Raw genomic sequence first — 18,667 nt, 5'->3', positions numbered from 1 at the left:
GCACGTGCTTTAAAACTTTTTTACCCTTCGAAATCGTTTGTTTTTAGCTTCAATATCCTTTGCATCGTAATTACCTTCTACCACCTCACACGAGTCTCTCCTGTCTTCTCTCAGAGCTCTGAAGCAAGTGTTCGGGTCAAACCGTACCCTGATGCTGACACGCTCATCCTTCCCAGGTGTGGGAAAATATTCAGGACATTGGCTGGGTGACAATGGTGCTACCTGGAATGACATGAAATGGGCTATTCCTGGCATGCTGGAGTTTGGGCTTTTTGGAATTCCCTACGTGAGTACCACATACTCCATTTGTACATGCACACAGACAAACGTGAACTAAGAAATACAGGAAAGAAACTATTTTACTTATTGGTTGTCATGACAGCATCATCCAAGAATCAAAGATGGTTTGATATGTTGACTTTGTGCAACTTATGGAATTTGCACACCATAAAAAGGCTTAGGCTGGAGTGCCGTGGTGGCGTAGTGGTTAGCGCGACCCATATTTGGAGGCCTTGAGTCCTCGACGCGGCCGTCGCGGGTTCGACTCCCGGACCCAACAATATTTGCCGCATGTCTTCCCCCCTCTCCTTCCCCGTTTCCTGTCAGCCCACTGTCATATAAGGGACACTAGAGCCCACAAAAAACCTCCTGGAGGGGTAAAAAGAAAAAAAAAGGCTTAGGCTAAAAGTTACTCGGTGTCACGAGTTCCTCATCTTTGCCTATGAGCAATTCAAAAAAACAATGTGAAACACTCAATTACACCCATAGCAGGCAAGTCAAAGATAGCTCCGTCCCTAAAGTCCACCACTATGTAGCTATTGTAGGACTCTTTTTTTTTTCGTGATTGAAAAAGTAGCCAGATCGGATTTACAGTGAAGGTTTTTATTGTTTATAGACAATTTGCATCTGAGAAAAGCAAATTAAGCAAACCGTTTTTTTGTTTTGTCTTCTTTGCTGTCTTTGCCTTCCTCATCTTCCAACTGTGCACGATAATTATCTATTACCTATTTCTCCAAAGTTCCTTAGAGCTTTTGTTCCTAGCTGAGCTTCCGAACCTCAGAGCACACTTCTCCCACACAGCTCCTCCAGACTAGCAGCAGCAGCAATTACCAAATACCTTGTGGAATTACAAGTCAATTGAGCTTATCATGCAAACTACAATGTTCCTAAGAACGATTGTACATGACCGAATGGACGGCATATAGAAGAATTGTGATAAAGTGCTGAAGTCAGGAAGGGAATTATGTTCTTAAAGAGACAAAGACCCATGTCAATGCATCAAATGCAAAGTAACATTTCTGTTAGCTTGTTTTTAATATAGACAGCATATTCATAACAACTGAAGATAAAATACTTGTGTGGTATAAAATATCAACATGTTCCTGGAACATGTATAATATTGACCTCTAAAGATGTAGTTATTCTGGGCTTAATGAATCACACTCCATTTTCTGACAACAAGGTAGGCAAGAGTATACAGCACAGCAACCACTGAAATTTCTGTAAGGCTACCAGTAACTACTCTATAAAACCAACATTTTACTGACAAACATACTAGAACTGCACTGCCACTAACAACCCAAGTGTTTATCCATCGCACATAGTACAAACAGCAGCGAGAAAACAACGGGAAGCAAACTGCACACACACCACACACACACTCTTCCAGCTGTGCACATCAGGTGGTCTTACAGATGCCAACTACTCCTGGTAGGACTCTGTCAAGCAGATTTTAGGAGCCTCAGCAAACACTTAAACACAGATGTATGCTTCACAAACAAAGAAGACAGCAAGATGGAAATAGGATTTGGACCGTTTCCTTCTTATTCTGTCAATCATTAAAAATTTGCAAGTGGTTCAAAATAGAAAACAGGGAGTTTTTGTGAACTTACTAAGGAGCAGGAGTTTGCATTGCACAATTGGCATGCTCACATCTAGTCTCTGCATTAATTGAAGAATTAAATCTTTTTAAAAGAGAATATTGTGGCCAGGCATCTCACTAGGGCCAAGTTTTTTTTACACTCCAGGTTATCTGTTATCATCAGACAGAGGTGTTTTATCATAACAGGTGCTTAGACTGATATTCTTAACCTTTAGATATTTCATTTTAATAAATCAAAGTAGGAATCCACAGCGTGGATCCACAAAGTTTATTATGCTGAGTTTGTTAAATGGTCTTCTAACTCTCTGTTTCTAGTACAACTATAACATGGTGACACACAGACACACACCGCAGCTTCTGTCGAAATGTCAAACCTGATATTCCTCCTATGCGTTCCAGATCGGAGCTGACATCTGTGGATTCTTTGAAGATTCAAGTGAAGAGTTGTGCCGTCGCTGGATGCAAGTTGGCGCTTTCTATCCTTTCAGTCGGAACCACAATGCTGAGGGCTACGTGGTACAGTAAAGGCATTTTGTTCTGATGTTCTTTTATTTGAGTGTCACTTTTAGATTTATGTACTGCACTACCCCTGTTTGGTCTAAAGTGCTACAGGGTATACCCTTTATTCCATCACATTATATAGGTGCTATAAAGTCCAAGCGGTTAAAACATAAACTACTTTTTTTTATCCACAGAGATTGGTGTACACCAATACTAGTACAATTGCTTTATGAAATGGGAGCAGTGGGACCTCTGAATTTTGGCTTTAAAACATTGAATGTCAGCTGTTAAACATTACAGCCTCTCTAGGGACCAGAGTAAAAAAAAATGGATTCACACACTAATATTTGCAAATTTTACGCTTAAGCAAAATGTAACAGCTCTGCTGAAGTATGTCAGATTAGCATAATATGATGTACCATATGGTGGACGCAATGCGAGCATGTTGTAAAATATCAAGGTAGTTTCAGCTAAGAACCCCCCTACTGACAACAGATGGACTAGGAAGAATTATTTTTCTACCTGTACATCCTCCCCTCCAGCTGTGAGCCTAGCTGGATGTGCTGGTCAGAAATGTAAACCAACTGTTTTACACTAATGATGGAAGCCAGCTACCGTCTGACAACATTTATTTTAATACATCTGTTAATTAGTACAAGACAAAATAAAAAAAAAAAGCTTTTCTACATCGTTTAATAGGCCTATCCACAGATTGAATGTGCCAGGTCATTTAGACATGCTCTTTAAACATTGTATCAAGGTTTTTACACAAAACATAAATTCGAGGGAAGATGCAATCCCAGAATTTTGGGGTTAAATTCATTGGACACTTTTATGTACTTTGAAAGCCTGCACAGCAGTTGCTCCTTAAAACACTGCTAAATTTAGCCTAATTACACAAGTCAAGTGCGGGCTAAATGACGAACCATTTGGGAGCCAAAGGAGCCAACGTTTATTGCTAATCTGATCCAAATGATCTGGCTCACTGATGGGGCTAAGAATTCCCATTACTAATTTGTAGAAATGTGGTACGTTGGTGTTAAATTTAAGATGCTCATTTGATTTGGGTTTATAAAAATAAATAAATGAATACCTTCCAAAGCAATGAGATGGACTAGAACAAAACATTGTAAATGAAAGGATCGGACGATAGTTCATTGCAGTTGCATGTAACTTAGTTAAACTCTTCAATCTGTTAATTGTTAACAGCAGAGAACATCCTCAGGATCATGACCTCTTTCCTATTCTCCATATTTTCAAATTATATGTTTTATAATGTGGGATCCCCCCCCCCCCCCCCCCCCCCCCCCCGCCCTCAACTGAATACATATACTCAAATTTAAGACTTAATTTTGTTACAAAATTTTCAGCAGGAGATTACCATGCTGGAATGAAATGACTACATTTGTAGACTTTCATAGATCTTAACAAGGGTTGCCAATAAAGGTAATTGGAGTATCTTCATATGGCAAAATAAATCTAAACAGCTTTGACTGGGGCATGCCTGATTAGAATTAGGCTTTAGCAAACAGCCATCTGAGCTGCATTATGGATTTTTTAAAAGAGAAATATTAGACTCTCAAAAACATGTAAATTTATCCAAGCAAGATGGATTTGTTGAGTATATGCTTAGATTATAACTGAGCTATTTTTGTTGTTGACACATACAGCTTGTAAGAAAAACCAGTCTCAAATAACAAATGTTGTGAAAACCGATGCTGTGACTACACTCTTTCAGGGGCATTTCCATGCTAATCACTGATGCAAAAAATAGTCTTAAACTGTGAGTGTGTGCATGTGTGTGTAAGGGGGCAGAGGTGGGGGGGCGGTGGTGTTAAGATGTCGTCTATAAGTATGTTATAAGGATTGGTAGTTGCTAGAGGACAGCAACAAGATGATGATGATGATGAATCTGATGCACTATACCCACCAAACAAGACAGCTAGTGTGTGACCTTTACTTTGCCCTAATCATGCCCCTCATCAAATGCCCATGCGGCCAAGACCAAGCACACACCGACCCACTCGCACAAGCTGCTCATCAGCCTCTTGGAGGTGCCGGGGGCACAAATGATTGGCTAGATGTTAGAAGTATGGCCTGTTAGCAGCTAATCATCCTCTCACTCACACCGTCATGAAATTAAATCATGCTGTACTTCTTCACTTATTTTCTTTGCTGAATCCATAAAGGCTATTTCTTTTTTCTTTTTTTTCATTTTACACAAGTTTAAGGTCTGCTTCCATATAATAAAAAGTGGTTTTATTCCTCACCTGTTTCACTCAATTTCCCTACTCAGTTACTCCCATGCCTTATTCAGACAAGTTTCTTTTCCACCCCCTATCTATTTCTGGTTTATTCCCCAGAAGGTTAAAGACAAATCTTTGTTTTCTTTTTGTTATCCACTCCCATTCATCAACCCCAACGCTTTAATCTGGTTTTCTGCCTCCAGCCCCAGGATCCCGCTTTTTACGGTGCCGACTCAGTGCTGGTGAAGAGCTCCAAACATTACCTGAAGATACGTTACACGCTCCTGCCTTACCTCTACACTCTCTTCTACAAAGCCCACACCACAGGGGAGACTGTTGTACGTCCTCTTATGCACGAGTAAGTCATCCATTATGTTGAGTTAAGTTCTTTTGGTGCCAATTCAAGTTGTTAGTTTTGTGATTTTTGCTATACTATTGTCTTTATTCAGATGTACAGTATATATTTTTAAAATGTAGAGTTGGTAGTGTTCAGAATAACTTGTTGCTTTTCAATAAAAGTAACCTTATTGTCTATACTTATTGAATTGGCTCCCTCATAAAATCTATGTAAAACCTGCATATCTTGAGGCAAATATGAGTAAGTTGCAACAACCATGAAATGGGAATTTTCTCTATTTAAAGTTATTTCTGCAGTCACTTCAGAGCATATGGTAACGATACTGTAAAGTTTCAGTATATTATATTAGGAGTATTAACTTTTAGGGAGCTTATTTTATTAGAAAATAAATGTTGTAAAGATGACAAACATATTTTGTTGCATTGTTAAACTTTCTTTGCAGTCTCTTGTTCATCAAAATGACAATAAAAAGTGCTTTGCGCAATTAAAGAACATAAAAATGGTAAAACTAAGTGGAAAAAAAATTACACAGATATTGTGTACTGTGTTTCACTTCAGACTGAAACACTTGGATTAAGAGAAGCAGAAATGAGGAACTTAGTGAAAGAGCTAATCCCTCAAGTTAAAATTATTTATTAAAATTGACTCAGACTGCAACACTGACAATAAGAACAGATAAACATTTGTGAGAAGACTAAGTGAATGTAATAAAGAAAGTGATGAGAGATCCTATGTTTGTGAAAACTGAACTTGCTAATTTAGGTTTGGAAGGATCCAAAGCTCTCCTAAAATGTCAGTTTTTCAGGGGGGGTTTCTAATAAATGCTGTCTTTTAAAATTTGGATTCGGACATTCTAAGTTACTATATATTGCCACACTTTCTCTTTTAAGGTTCTACTCTGACAGCGCCACCTGGGATGTGGATCGCCAGTTTCTTTGGGGAAAACACCTGCTCATCACACCTGTGCTTGATCCGGTTAGTTAAGAAACAAATACACTTGAATTTCATGAGCAAAATGAAAAGAATAATTTTAGAAGGAACAAATGATGCACGGGAAGTCTTGTATAACACAGAAGCAGCTCTATTATATCCTGGGCATTTAATAAAAAAGCTGCTAAACAAAAAAAAAAAGGTCTGTAGCAGATTAGATGATCAGCTACTTATACGTGCAAACCATGACCTCCCCTGAGAAAATATGACATGGGATTTTCTTTGTTGCCCTCTCCTCTTCTCATCCCTCATTCAGCTCTCTTTCAAACCCTCCCTTCTTTCTCTCAGCTCTAATGAGAACGCTGACCTCATTACTAGAAGATTAGAAGTGCAGATAGAAGTGTGTATACTTGTTTGTTTGATAGTGTATGCATGATGGCGTGTGCACTTACAAGTGTGCAGATATGCAAATGTGTGTGTGTGTGTGTACATGCTTACATTTACTGTATGTGAAGTAATTGCAGTTGTGTCAAAAGGGCCTGAATTTTAAGCGGTTTTGAATGGCCTCTTGTGTGTTACAAAGTATTGTAAACCCAACTGGATTTGTGTAAGGCTGGAGAGCTTATAACTTTAACCATTGTGGAAAAAGTTTTTTGTAAAAGTAGAAGTGTGTGTTGACAATGGTTTAAAGTTGGTGATGTGCTAAATGCAAGGAGAAAGAAGAGTCGAAGAGTGATTTAGTAGGATGCTATTTTAAGCACACATGATTTTCTGAAAGAAGATAAATGTACCTTTTCACAGCTTGTTTGCAGGCAGAGATATAATCCAGCTTTAGCAGTCTAGCTGGAAACAGGATTTTATAAAAAGAAATAATAATTCAGGAATCATGGCTGTGGTATCAATTATGACTAGGCACTCATTTTTTTTCTCTTAAGTAATAATTGCTTTCCATCGCTGTGCCCTGATAATTGAACACAGAGAAAAATCAGCCATAAAAGTTCATCTCCAAAGAAGAAATTAATGACCATGCTTGTGATGACTAGGATTGTGATGAATGCATTTCCAGTACATTACCTAAACATATTCTGGAAATGGATTCAGAATTTTCACATCATGTTGCCCTTGTCTAATAATGACAACTTTAGGAGTGCTGCATGTGCAAGCAGCTGCAAACATAAGGACACATAATGGACATTATTGGTTCGGAATAAAAACTGATTATTATTATTATTATTATTCATCTTTTATTTATCCAATTTTACAACACATACCACTTAGATCAGGGGTCTCAAACTCCAGTCCTCAAGGGCCACTGTCCTGCAGTTTTTAGATGTGCCACAGGTACAAAACATTGGAATGAAATGACTTAATTACCTCCTCCTTGTGTAGATCAGTTCTCCAGAGCCTTAATGACCTAATTATTTTATTCAGGTGTGGTGCAGTAGAGGCATCTCTAAAAGTTGCAGGACAGCGGCCCTTGAGGACTGGAGTTTGAGACCCCTGACTTGGATAAAGCCAGTCCTTAGTCTTTTTTGCTGTTATGAAGGTTTTAACATGGAAGTCCACCCAAGCACTTACATCACAATCATGTCCATCTTGTGTGAAGCATGAGGGAGTTTCTGAGCTGTGTTGTTTGAGTTCAGTCCAGGATGGCACCATAGCATCTACTATGTGGAACATATGCATCTGGTTTAGTTTTTCTTTATTCTCTTTTTTCTCCCTCTCTCTTTATTCATCTCTCCGTCCGCTATGCATTTCTCTAAAGTTGCTCTTTGTATAGCATTTAAATCAATGCATGATTTAACTTTGATATCTGTGATAAACCAAGAGGATCTCCTGTACTGCCTTTATGCTGTCCCCTCTGGTTTTCAGAGTGCTTTCCACTCTGCTGATAACTCCCTTTTCTTTTTAACTCAACCTTTCATCAAACGTTGGCTCCCATTGGAATTCTCTTAATCATCTGCTCCCAACTTACCCTTGTGATCACATTCCATTGCGTCAAGTTTCTCTTTAGCTCGCTCTCACAGTTTTAGTCTGTAGCTGTCTCTCTCCTAGCTAGAATCTGATAATTCTGCCAGAGCAAATCTTTGGCCCAACAGATCAAATCTTACCTTTTGACTAACCCAGCTTCAAAAACAAGGATGCATGCCTTTTGCATTGCCCCCTCTAATTATAATTAGCAGCAGAGCTTCATCCTGTAAAGCTTTTCCATTAGTTGGTGAGGTGAGTGATGGGTGATACTAATATGTCAAGGTATGAGGGAAGCACTTATGTGTAGCACTTGTGACAGGGAAACAGAGCCCGAAAGGCTGCATTATGTGATTTTATTTGGTTTATAGATCATTTTAGAACCATCTGCTTATCACAATTTACCATTATTTATTGAGTTTCAAATAAATAAAAAAAACTAGAGCACTGCTTAAGCACCAAACCATGTCCCTAACTTTATGACCACTGTGTACTAATTTTGTAATGATTTCTACCAGCAGGATAATAATGTACCATGTCATAAAAATCAATTCTGCTTAACCTATTTTTAATCATGCCAGTGCACTCCAGTTCCCTCCACAGTCTCCAGATCTTAATTCAGTAGAGCACCTGTGGGATGTGGAACAAGAGAATCACATTATGATTGTGGAGCAACTATGTTATGCGATAACCACAAAGCATTAAGATAGTTGTAAGGACAAATGGTGTCCCAACTAGGGAACTACAAAGGTATACCTAATAAATTGGCCAGTGAGGGTGTATGAAAGGCCTGAAAAACAAACCTCTGAAATCAAATGAGCTAATATACAGTATGTCTTCTCTAATAATTTTCTTTTTTGGAACCCAAAGACCTCAGCAGGGATCATTCCACTCAAATCTTAAACAGAAAAACAGATGGCTTTAGCCATTGGTACTTATTGGAAATTATTTTTGTCTGTCCTCTGCTGATACAGAGTGTTTCACAATTTGATATTTCTTGGAAGGACGTGCAGTTTGCCTTACCTTTTGCTGTGCCCTCTGTGTTTATCTCTTCCCTATCCCTCTGTTCCACACTGTCAGAGAGAACAGGAAAGTGACAATGCCATCAAAGCCCTCGGCGTACGTCTATTGATTGCCCCTGTCTGTGCACCACCTTAAGCCATCAAAGACTGTCACCTATCAGTCGTCTCTTGGTGTTGTCTTTTTCGTCATCTGTTGCAACGTCGCACTATAGATGAAATGTGGCGAAGTTTTTTCTAAAAAACTTTTTATTGGAGGATGGGCAGTTAAGAAATAGCTTTCTGAGCTGTGAACATTTAATCTTTTTTTTTTACAAAGTGAATACTATGTCTGCCCCGCCTTTATTTGCATAATATGGCTTTTCTTCTAATCTTTTGCATTATAAGATTTAAGTGTCAGGATTGGAACAGTGTGTTGTATAATCTATTTAAAAAAAACAAAACAGGTCTCCTTTCAAACTAAATGAGATGCTGACATGTTGATTTCCACCCCACATGTTAGAGCCATATAGTCTTAGATTTACATTATAAGCTTATTGGTATTGCACATGTGAACACATCTAAAGTGTTTGTTTTTTCTCCTGCAGGGTCTGGACAGAGTCTCGGCATATATTCCAGATGCTGTGTGGTACGACTATGACACGGTAAGAATATTTTCTACTCTTCACCAATTGTCCATTAGAAACATCACATCTTATCGTGCACAATTTATTTACAGTATTAACCTTTACTTTATTTTACATTTTGTAAAGTTTATTTTTGTATTGTGATATTGCGTAATAATTTTTCAAGGCAACTGCACTTTCACTTTGTTTCACATGAAAGTCTTTGCTTTGGGTTACTTGTTTGTGATGGAGAAACTAAAGGAATAAGAGTGAGGACAAAGATAAAGAGAAAGAGGGGACAAATAGGAGAGAGAAGAGACTGTCTCACTGACAGAGAGATAAAAGAGGTGCCGCACTCCTTTGGGACCTTATTTGGGCGTTACACTGATGATGTAAAGCGCCCACTGATCAGATGAGCGATTAGATTGGCTCTCGTGCTGCTGGCCCCTTGTACTGTTTGGTCCCCTGTGACTATTCGGGTAGGAGGATGGAAGGGTGGGAGAGTTTTAATATGAGTGAAAATGACCATGAAAGAAAAACAAGCTCCAGAAAAGGAAAGTACTGGGGAAAAAAGTATTGGTGGAGAGAAAGCCGATGGAACAGAGCTCAATATTAATAAAACAAGTGAAGAAAAAAAAACACTCCTTTTCATAAAACGAAGAGAAAACATGGGATGAACAAAAAAATTAAAAACAGGCAGATGAGGATCACAGATTCTGGAGAAGTAGTAAGATGTGTCATTTGGACAGAAAAAAACTAACAAGACAAAGAGAAGATGAAGCTAAAGAAAACCAAAAGAAAGAAATGGGGAGAAGATAGGATCTTAAATTGCTTATATACGCTCCACTACCTCTCAACCCACACACGCGCCAATACTGTAAAGCAAAAAAAAAAAAAAGAGACATCCTGTACACACATTGTAACATAGACGCATTATTTTGGTTGAGATGGATGAAAATGTGACTTTAAAAAAAATTAATTAGAGCATCACAACAATGGAAAGTAGAATGTGGGAAATAAATTGGGTAAGAAGTAGAACAAGAATGGATAGAGAGGAGTGTGTGTCAAACGGGTCTGAGGATTCGGTCTTCAGTGGATCAGAAATTAACCTTGAAGAGTCAGGATCCTCTGATAAATGAAGGCAGAGAAATACCAAGGGGAATGATAAAAATTTAGAGGGTCCACTCTCATTCTAAATGAAAAGCGTTAACTACCTATAGAACTTACCCATACGTTGCAAAATATACATTTTTATATATTCATTATAAATGACTTATTTATTTTATGTCTAAATATTTCTGAAAATTTTAAATCTTTTTAGAATAGAATAGATAGCATTTATTGTCATTGAACAGAATTCAACGAAATTTCCATTGCAGCTCCCATGCAAAAGGTCAAATATATACAGTATAAATAAGCAAACACACAATAATAATAATAACAATATATACAACTAAATTAACTAAAGGCACTCAACCATCCAAAGAAGTAGCAGCAGGTCCAATTATGGCAAAGTACAGATGATGTGACAGTGCAAAGTGCAGAACAGTGTTTTTATATCATAGTCCAAATGCCATTGTCCACCATATGCTAACAATAAATCCACACAATTAATTCTTAGAGGAAAATTGGGAAACTTTATATCTTAATGCGTTGAATGGGATCAGCAGCTTTTAAATCCAAAGAATTATCTTTGCTTGGTTCCCACAAAATATTGAGTGCAGAATTGCAGAAGCTCATTGAACTGAAAAAAACATTTTATGAAGTTTATATAAAATATTTTGTATTTTGATCTTAAATAACTAAAGTAATTATTTAATCATTATTATAATTTTATTTCTATTTTTTAGTAATAGTAAGTAAAAGTAAAATATCAATCAGTAAAAGCAAGGAGAACCATTTACATTTTCAAGGTAGATAGACTTTATATAAAGCTAATCATAGGGTAAACACTCCCTTGTTTCACCACTAGTTTTATTATATTGTGGAATTTCTATGCAGATAGTTTAGACAGAAATGCTAAAATGAAAACGTTTATATGTAAACCTTTCAATTTTTGGATACTGTACTTGTCAAAGTCATTATGAGCCACTGTGGAGTGGATAAAGAGAAGCCACAAATTGCAGACCCGTAATGTAGGGCAGTCGCTAACGGAGGTAAAATGAACCATAATTCATTAACGGTAAAAAAAAAATACCACGCAGTCCACTGTCCACTGTTACCACATTCTGGTTCATGAGTCATTGCTGAACAGTCAATGACTAGACGTCATCAGCTGGATTTCCTTTCTACCAATTTGAATAAAAATAAAACTTGACTATACCATTTCATAGCTAGATAGATTTTAAATTGAATCAAATCAAAAATGGGAAATTGGTAGATTACTAATTGTAGTTTTACAATAGTTGTAAAAAAACCCCAAACATTTAGCAAATAGTTTGATACATTCCTGCAGAGGTTCAGATCTCTGTCTTGGAACTTTACGATGCTGAAGGGACACATTGCAGCAATCTTAAATAAATCAGTGTGATCTGGATAGCAAGAGAGGCATGAAAGGCAAGTGGAAGACAGGTCGAAAAAATCATCAGAGGAAAATTGGCTACAGAAGCCAGAAATATGTTGCAATATAGCAGATGGATCTAGATAAATCAGACTACACTGCCTTTGAGATCAGATTCAGTCATAAAGATAACCAGCAGGGTTAGGCCCACTCCACTACCATCTCATGTCAAACTTGAACCCACAAACTGAGGCATCAAAGAAAGTTGACAAAAGAAACATCAGTCAGTGCTTTCTTTTGTGATCAGGAAGACTGTAATTGATTTCCCGTCCATTATGGTTTTGTTTTCAATTTGTATTTAAATCTATCAACACCAACTAACAACATTTAGAACAGATATTTTCTATTGAAGTACACTTGCCTTAATTTGAAGTGCAGAAGATGTTCAATGTGAGACTTAAAAGAATGGGTTCCATTCATTAAAATGTAAATATAATCATATAAAGAAAATATTTCAATTGGTGCTTATGCATAAAAGGTTCAGGTAGAACAAATGTAACTATGTAATACCTGCAGATAATCAAACATCAGGGTAAACAATTTTATTATCACCCTAAACTGTGAAAGTGTGGACACATAATACAAAGTCTTGAAGTTTACCTTTGATTAAACTAATGCTTAATACAACCTACAATTATTTTTTGCTTTAATAACTTAGATGGAGCGGGTGGGAGACCGCAAAACGCCTGTTGAAATGTATCTACCTGCTGACAAGCTTGGCTTGCACATCAGAGGAGGCGCTATTCTTCCTACGCAGGAACCTGATGTCACCACAACACACAGGTACTCACACACAGCTCTTGTATCGCCCATAAATATAATTACATTGTATGTCTCACATTGAACTCTGTGCCTTTTTGTATGTATATATTATATTTTTGATATTTTTTTCCATATGTCTGCAGTCGCCGTAACCCAATGGGTCTGATTGTTGCTCTTGATGACAACAATCAAGCAGCTGGGGAGTTATTCTGGGATGATGGAGAATCCCGAGGTATCGTAACATTTCTCATTTTCAGCAGATGTGTTTGTGTCGCCAACACTGTTATTATCACTGATTACAGGCCTTCTTTTATTATTATGTAATGGAAGCACTTATCCATTTGAGCTCAAAGAATTGAATGAGTCAATAAAAGTATTTCAAACACAAGCAAGCAGCCCACACAAGTGGGGACCAGTTACTATTAACCTTTGAACTTTTCTTACAGATACTGTTGAAAATGGCAATTACATCCACTACCAGTTCTCTTTTGATAATGTAAGTTCCAACTACAAGCAATTTCACTGTATCTTCATTGACACAAGCTCACATTGGAGCTCACACTTAATGGTGAGAGCTGCTGGGGACTTATGTCCAGATCACCAGGCTGAATTGATTTACAGATGCTGCTAAAGCTCTGTTGGATAAAAAATAAAATAAAAATGATGTTCCTCCTTCACACTGAATAGAGAATTGGCAGATATGTTTAATGTATGAGTGTTAATGTTATTCATATACTGTAATGTTGAAAGCTTACTCAGAGGAAATGTCACAGTGCTTTATTTGTTAAAATTAAATCATGAAACAGGTATTCTGCTGAAGTGTAACCGTCATATTTTGTGAATTTTAAGCTGACCTTTTTCTTGTCTGCTTCATCATAGGGACGCCTGAATTTACAGGTGACCAAGGCGGGCTACAAGGATCCAAATAATCTTACATTTAAGAACATCACTATCATGGGAGTGCCTAGTCTTCCCTCATCAATCAGTGTGACTCACATCCCCTCTGGCTTAATTACACAACTTCCAAACTCCACATTTTACCATGATGAAGTCAAACAGGTAAGCAAACAGACTTTAGATGTTGTTGTTCTTTCACCTCACCATTTTAGTTTCTGCGTAATCTTTCTTTTTCTTTGCTCCTGTTCATTAATTGAGAATTTTTACGTGTTTCTCATCTTGACTATAAATACCAATTGGTTTATTGTTGGTGCCATGATGTGTTTCAGGTACGCTAAAGACTTACATGCTGTTAAATTTAGCTTTCTCTCTGTGCAACAAAACTATGAGTCTTCACACTCTTCTGCTTCAAACAACAAAGTTAAGAGTCACCTTGTAGACATGTGGGAAAAATTGCCTCAAAGGGATTTAGATTGTTCCCATAAGCTTTGATGACAACCAGGGCTATTATTATCAAACAGTTTCAAAGATAACTCAGAACTTGGTTTCATAAAATGCTGTTGTCTTTCCATATGATCCTTATAAGGTTGGATAAAAAGTTATCAAGATTAAACAAATAGTCAACATTTTATCAACATTTTAATTGACTGGACATTTTATTGTGGTTTGTTTTGTTTACATGAATAGCAAATCGGCCTTTCACAGGGCAACACCTACATGAATTTAGGAAAGACACCAGCATCTAGAGGTGCTGAAAAGGGAGGTGTCTGAAGGTAGCTCAAATAACCACTTGTTATTGCCAAGGTGTGCTGAATACGATCCTTGAATGCACAACATGTAGAACCTTGAAGCAGAAGTGCTGCAGCAGCACAATGACACACTGGATGCTACTCTTGTTAACTAAAAATGGGAAACTAAGGCTACTTATTCCCACAGACATGATTATGTTATAAATACTTTGCATTTGTCTAGAAGTCAGAATAATGCCAAATCATGCTTAATTTTGTGTAGTTGCAGACTAAAACCCTGACATTATGTGTTTTAGTTGGGCTATATTTGCGATGAAAAATATTTACTTAATTAGACACATTACAAAAAAGAAAAAATAAATAAATTAAACAATAATTAACGTTGAAGTAAGTGTAACTCCTGTAAGCAAGAGACAAGGATAGAATGGGATTAACCACAGACAAGTAAGGTGAGCCTAATAAAATATTATCAGTGTCAATATATATTAAAAAATAAGCACTTTACAGTCAGTACTGTTACCTCAGACATGCAGGATGGATAAATTCTCCAACAGCTACACGTCTGCCATTTGTTCTAATAAAACCTAAAAAAAACATAGGTATGAAATTCAAGGTTGGCCTCTAACTGTAAGAAATGACAACAGTTCACATTAGTTGAGGGCCATGAGAGCCTTCTGTGAGTGTCTTGTGTGTGCGCAAGAAACCAAAACAAAGATTGAGGATAATGACTAAGAGCAATGATTCTACTGTAAGCTCTCATGGTTACTAGCAAAAGGCAAGAGTTTATAAACCATCAAGAGGTCCCCGGTGAAGTAGTACAAGAGAGATTTTCCTTTGTGTACCCATGCGTGCGCCCACACACTTGCGGGGTGCGCTCAAGGGTGTGTGTGTGTGTGTGTGTGTGTGTGTGTATGCACAGCTGCAGATGCTCTTATGCGGATCCTCAAGGTCTCTCTGGTCACTCACACAAGCCTACATTTATCAAATGACTCTCTGTGGTAATCATTTCCTGGAGGTGAGGGGTAAATGTGCTGTTGAACTTAAACTCGCGCTTGTTCTGACCATTTGTCTTTGTGAGTCCAGACTGGACCTTGAATGTAGATAGCAACTGCCAAAAATCATTAAATACATGTAGGCTTTTCAATATATGACTTCGATTTACAGGTGGTGGTATTTTACTTAAGCATTTTGTCTAGAAGAACATTTTAATGACCTCTTGAAAAGTGTATGGCCTAGCTCTAACTTCTGTTTTTCAAACCTTGTTTTCTTTTCTATTCCTCCTTTTTAATTTCTTGTTTAACATTTTGATAATGCCTTCCTTTGCATTCCTTTACAATTCTATTGTTTATAAATGTAATATTCTCCATTTTTGCTCTGCATGACATAGTCATCACAAAATAATCTGAAACATTGTATGCATCTAATGATCCATAGAGAAAAAAAAAGATCACAAATACCAAAATACAAGTTGGGACTAGATACCGTTTCCTGAGCAATACAAGTAAAAAATAATATAAACAAATTAAAACTTTACAGTTTGGATCTCCTTGACTAAATGATCACACCGATGTTTGGCGTAATTCTTTTCAGGTGCTTTTCCTGTCCGAGCTGGACCTGAGCCTGGGAGAAAGCTACATAGTTGAGTGGGAGATGATGAACGAAGAGCTTCATCGTTTTGACTGCTATCCAGAGGAGGGTGCAGATGAAGCCAAGTGCAAGGCCAGGGGCTGCCTGTGGAAAGTGAGTAGTAATTCACCTTGATGGTGTTCATGAGTACCGTACACATAGTCTTTTGTGGATTAAAGATCAACTTCCTAATTTATTTTTTGTTCCCTGTGTAGGAAAGTAACAATGGTAAGATACCTTGGTGTTACTATCCAAGTGACTACGGTTACACTGTTACAACAACCAGTGAAACCAGTACTGGTATGACACTTGATATCACTCGGAACATGAAGTACAGGAGCAGTGGTCGTCCAGACTCACCAGACGCGAACAACCTCCGTGTCCAGATTTGGTATCATACCAGCGACATGCTCCAGTTCAAGGTTTGTACTTATTTATCATTATAGCGTATGTTTTTTATGCTGCCCTTTGCCAGACTTCTTTTCCACTAGCAAATATGTCTTAAAGACACCCATGCCATTATATTACTCAACATAATAAAAACCCCATCTTTGTCCAGATTTGGGACCCAACAACAGAACGCTTTGAAGTACCAGTGCCACTGTCAGTTCCTTCAACTCCTGAGGCGGACGAAAACAAAAGGCTTTATAAGGTCTCAGTGACTCAAAACCCGTTCGGCATCCAGGTTGTAAGAAAGAGCACAGGAACCAAGATGTGAGTATTCAACATTAAATGTGTGATTCAAGTCCTCTTAATCCCTGACTGCCCCAGCAAATCCTGCTGTTTTGGGCATTTGGTTAATAAATATTTTTTGTAGTATAATGTTGATGTAGCTGCTCTTCCAGGCCACCAGCACAATGAAAAACACAATGTATTTTAGTACTTAAAGAAGTCTTTAATCCACAAGTAAAATGACCGGGTCATTTTAGATTTTAAAATGAGACTAAAACCTCACCTTTTCAAAATAATCTTTGCTATTCACTTTTGTTTTATGCTGTATTGATCACCATGCATTGTGCATTTTTTAACTAATTTACTTGTTTTATGGGGTTTTCTTTATCTTCAACCTTTTTACATTTTCTCCTGTTCATTGGTTGAACATGTTTGTTTTGAGGTCCACTTGTTTATAAAGTGCTTCATAAATGATCTGAATAAGCATTATGGTTATTCTTAAAGCTTAAGTAAGGTATACCACGTTTATATACTAAAATCTCTAATTTTACCCTGTGAGAGTAAGTAACAGTGCTAACTTATCTCCTGTAGTTTTGTCAACAAATTAGATATGCTGAAGAAACTTTAACATAGTCAGTGACTAAAGTAGCTTCCTGTTGTTCAGCAGTCACAATAATGTCACATAACAAAAAAAAGAATCTATTCCAAGCTTAACTCATAGCACAGGTGTCTTATTTTATAGTTTAAGGTTAAGATCTTTGGATCCCATGTCATCAAAGTGTTTTCAGTAAAAATTCTGGGGATGTGATAAAGAGAGAGTTGTAGTTCCTTGGGGCCATTTTCCTTTTTCAAAATGAGACACAGCGAATAAGTGCATTTGACAACAATTCCCTCTACCACCCTGCTTTTGACTAATTACATCCTCCATTGCTTTCCTCAGCTGGGACTCTGCCGTACCAGGTTTTACCTTCTCAGACTTGTTCATCCAAGTGTCGACTCAACTGTCATCAAATTTTGTCTATGGTTTTGGAGAAACTGAGCATGACACCTATAAACATGATCTTAACTATCATACCTGGGGAATGTTCGCCAAGGACCAGCCTCCTGGTGTAAGTACTCCACTAAATTATACCTTCAAAAAAAATAAAGAATAAAGATGATCATCCTAAGAGATTTCTTTCAGTATCCAGTCTAACTATGGGAAATTTTATTAAGGTCTTTTGATCACAGTTTCATCACAACCAGCAGTCATTAGCTCCCTTGGTTCCAAAAGTTAGGCCCTCTCAATAGGTTTTATGCTTCTTGTGTTTTGCTACATCCGTGTGCCAAATGTCTTTAACATTGTATACTCTTCAGAGATGTTAGAGGTGACCTGTATAAATTCTTTCTACCATGTCACTTTGATGTGGTTCTGTTGATATGAAGCAGTTTTTGAGTGTCATCATGTTTCTCCAAATAGTGTCAAGGCCAGTCAGGATGAGCTTTCTACCTACATCAGCATTATCAAGCATAATTGCTGAGCACCTGGGATAGCTCTGCAGAGTTCATACAAATGTTATGGTGCCCCTCAGAGAGCAAGGATATTAAAACTAGAAAGGGGAGAAAAAAGGCTAAAACACGCACCATAAAAATAAAATTAATTACTTTGCAAAAATAATCATAGCCCTTGAACTTTCCTTGGTCATGTTGCACTTCAGTGTATTTTCTTCTGATTTTAGTTGACATTTTAAGACAAAGTAGAGCCTAACTTCGAAGTGAAAGTTTAATAAAAATAAACAGACAGGGTAAAATGAATGACAAAATAAGCCACCATGCAGACACAACTTACACACTGAACCATGGTAGTGGCAGTATCAAGCTTTTCTTTTCAAGGGTGAACAAAGATGAGTAAA

The 18,667-nt window shown here is 37.5% G+C and overlaps 1 protein-coding gene across 1 annotated transcript in view; it reads left to right on the top strand.

Annotated features, from left to right (window-relative positions):
* si (sucrase-isomaltase) overlaps nt 1–18,667 on the top strand; it is a 58,296-nt gene that overhangs the window by 17,917 nt on the left and 21,712 nt on the right. Inside the window, exons 16-28 of the mRNA XM_032546111.1 lie at nt 115–286; nt 2,282–2,398; nt 4,833–4,987; nt 5,878–5,962; nt 9,492–9,548; nt 12,728–12,852; nt 12,975–13,063; nt 13,278–13,327; nt 13,711–13,890; nt 16,068–16,217; nt 16,319–16,525; nt 16,663–16,817; nt 17,716–17,884. Coding sequence (XP_032402002.1) covers nt 115–286; nt 2,282–2,398; nt 4,833–4,987; nt 5,878–5,962; nt 9,492–9,548; nt 12,728–12,852; nt 12,975–13,063; nt 13,278–13,327; nt 13,711–13,890; nt 16,068–16,217; nt 16,319–16,525; nt 16,663–16,817; nt 17,716–17,884 — 1,711 coding nt within the window. The remainder of the gene's footprint in view (nt 1–114; nt 287–2,281; nt 2,399–4,832; nt 4,988–5,877; nt 5,963–9,491; nt 9,549–12,727; nt 12,853–12,974; nt 13,064–13,277; nt 13,328–13,710; nt 13,891–16,067; nt 16,218–16,318; nt 16,526–16,662; nt 16,818–17,715; nt 17,885–18,667) is intronic.

Source organism: Xiphophorus hellerii, chromosome 18, assembly GCF_003331165.1.
Source record: "Xiphophorus hellerii strain 12219 chromosome 18, Xiphophorus_hellerii-4.1, whole genome shotgun sequence".
Lineage (NCBI taxonomy): Eukaryota > Metazoa > Chordata > Actinopteri > Cyprinodontiformes > Poeciliidae > Xiphophorus > Xiphophorus hellerii.
Note: the sequence above shows the minus strand (reverse complement) of the source record. Positions and strands in the feature narration are given on the sequence as shown.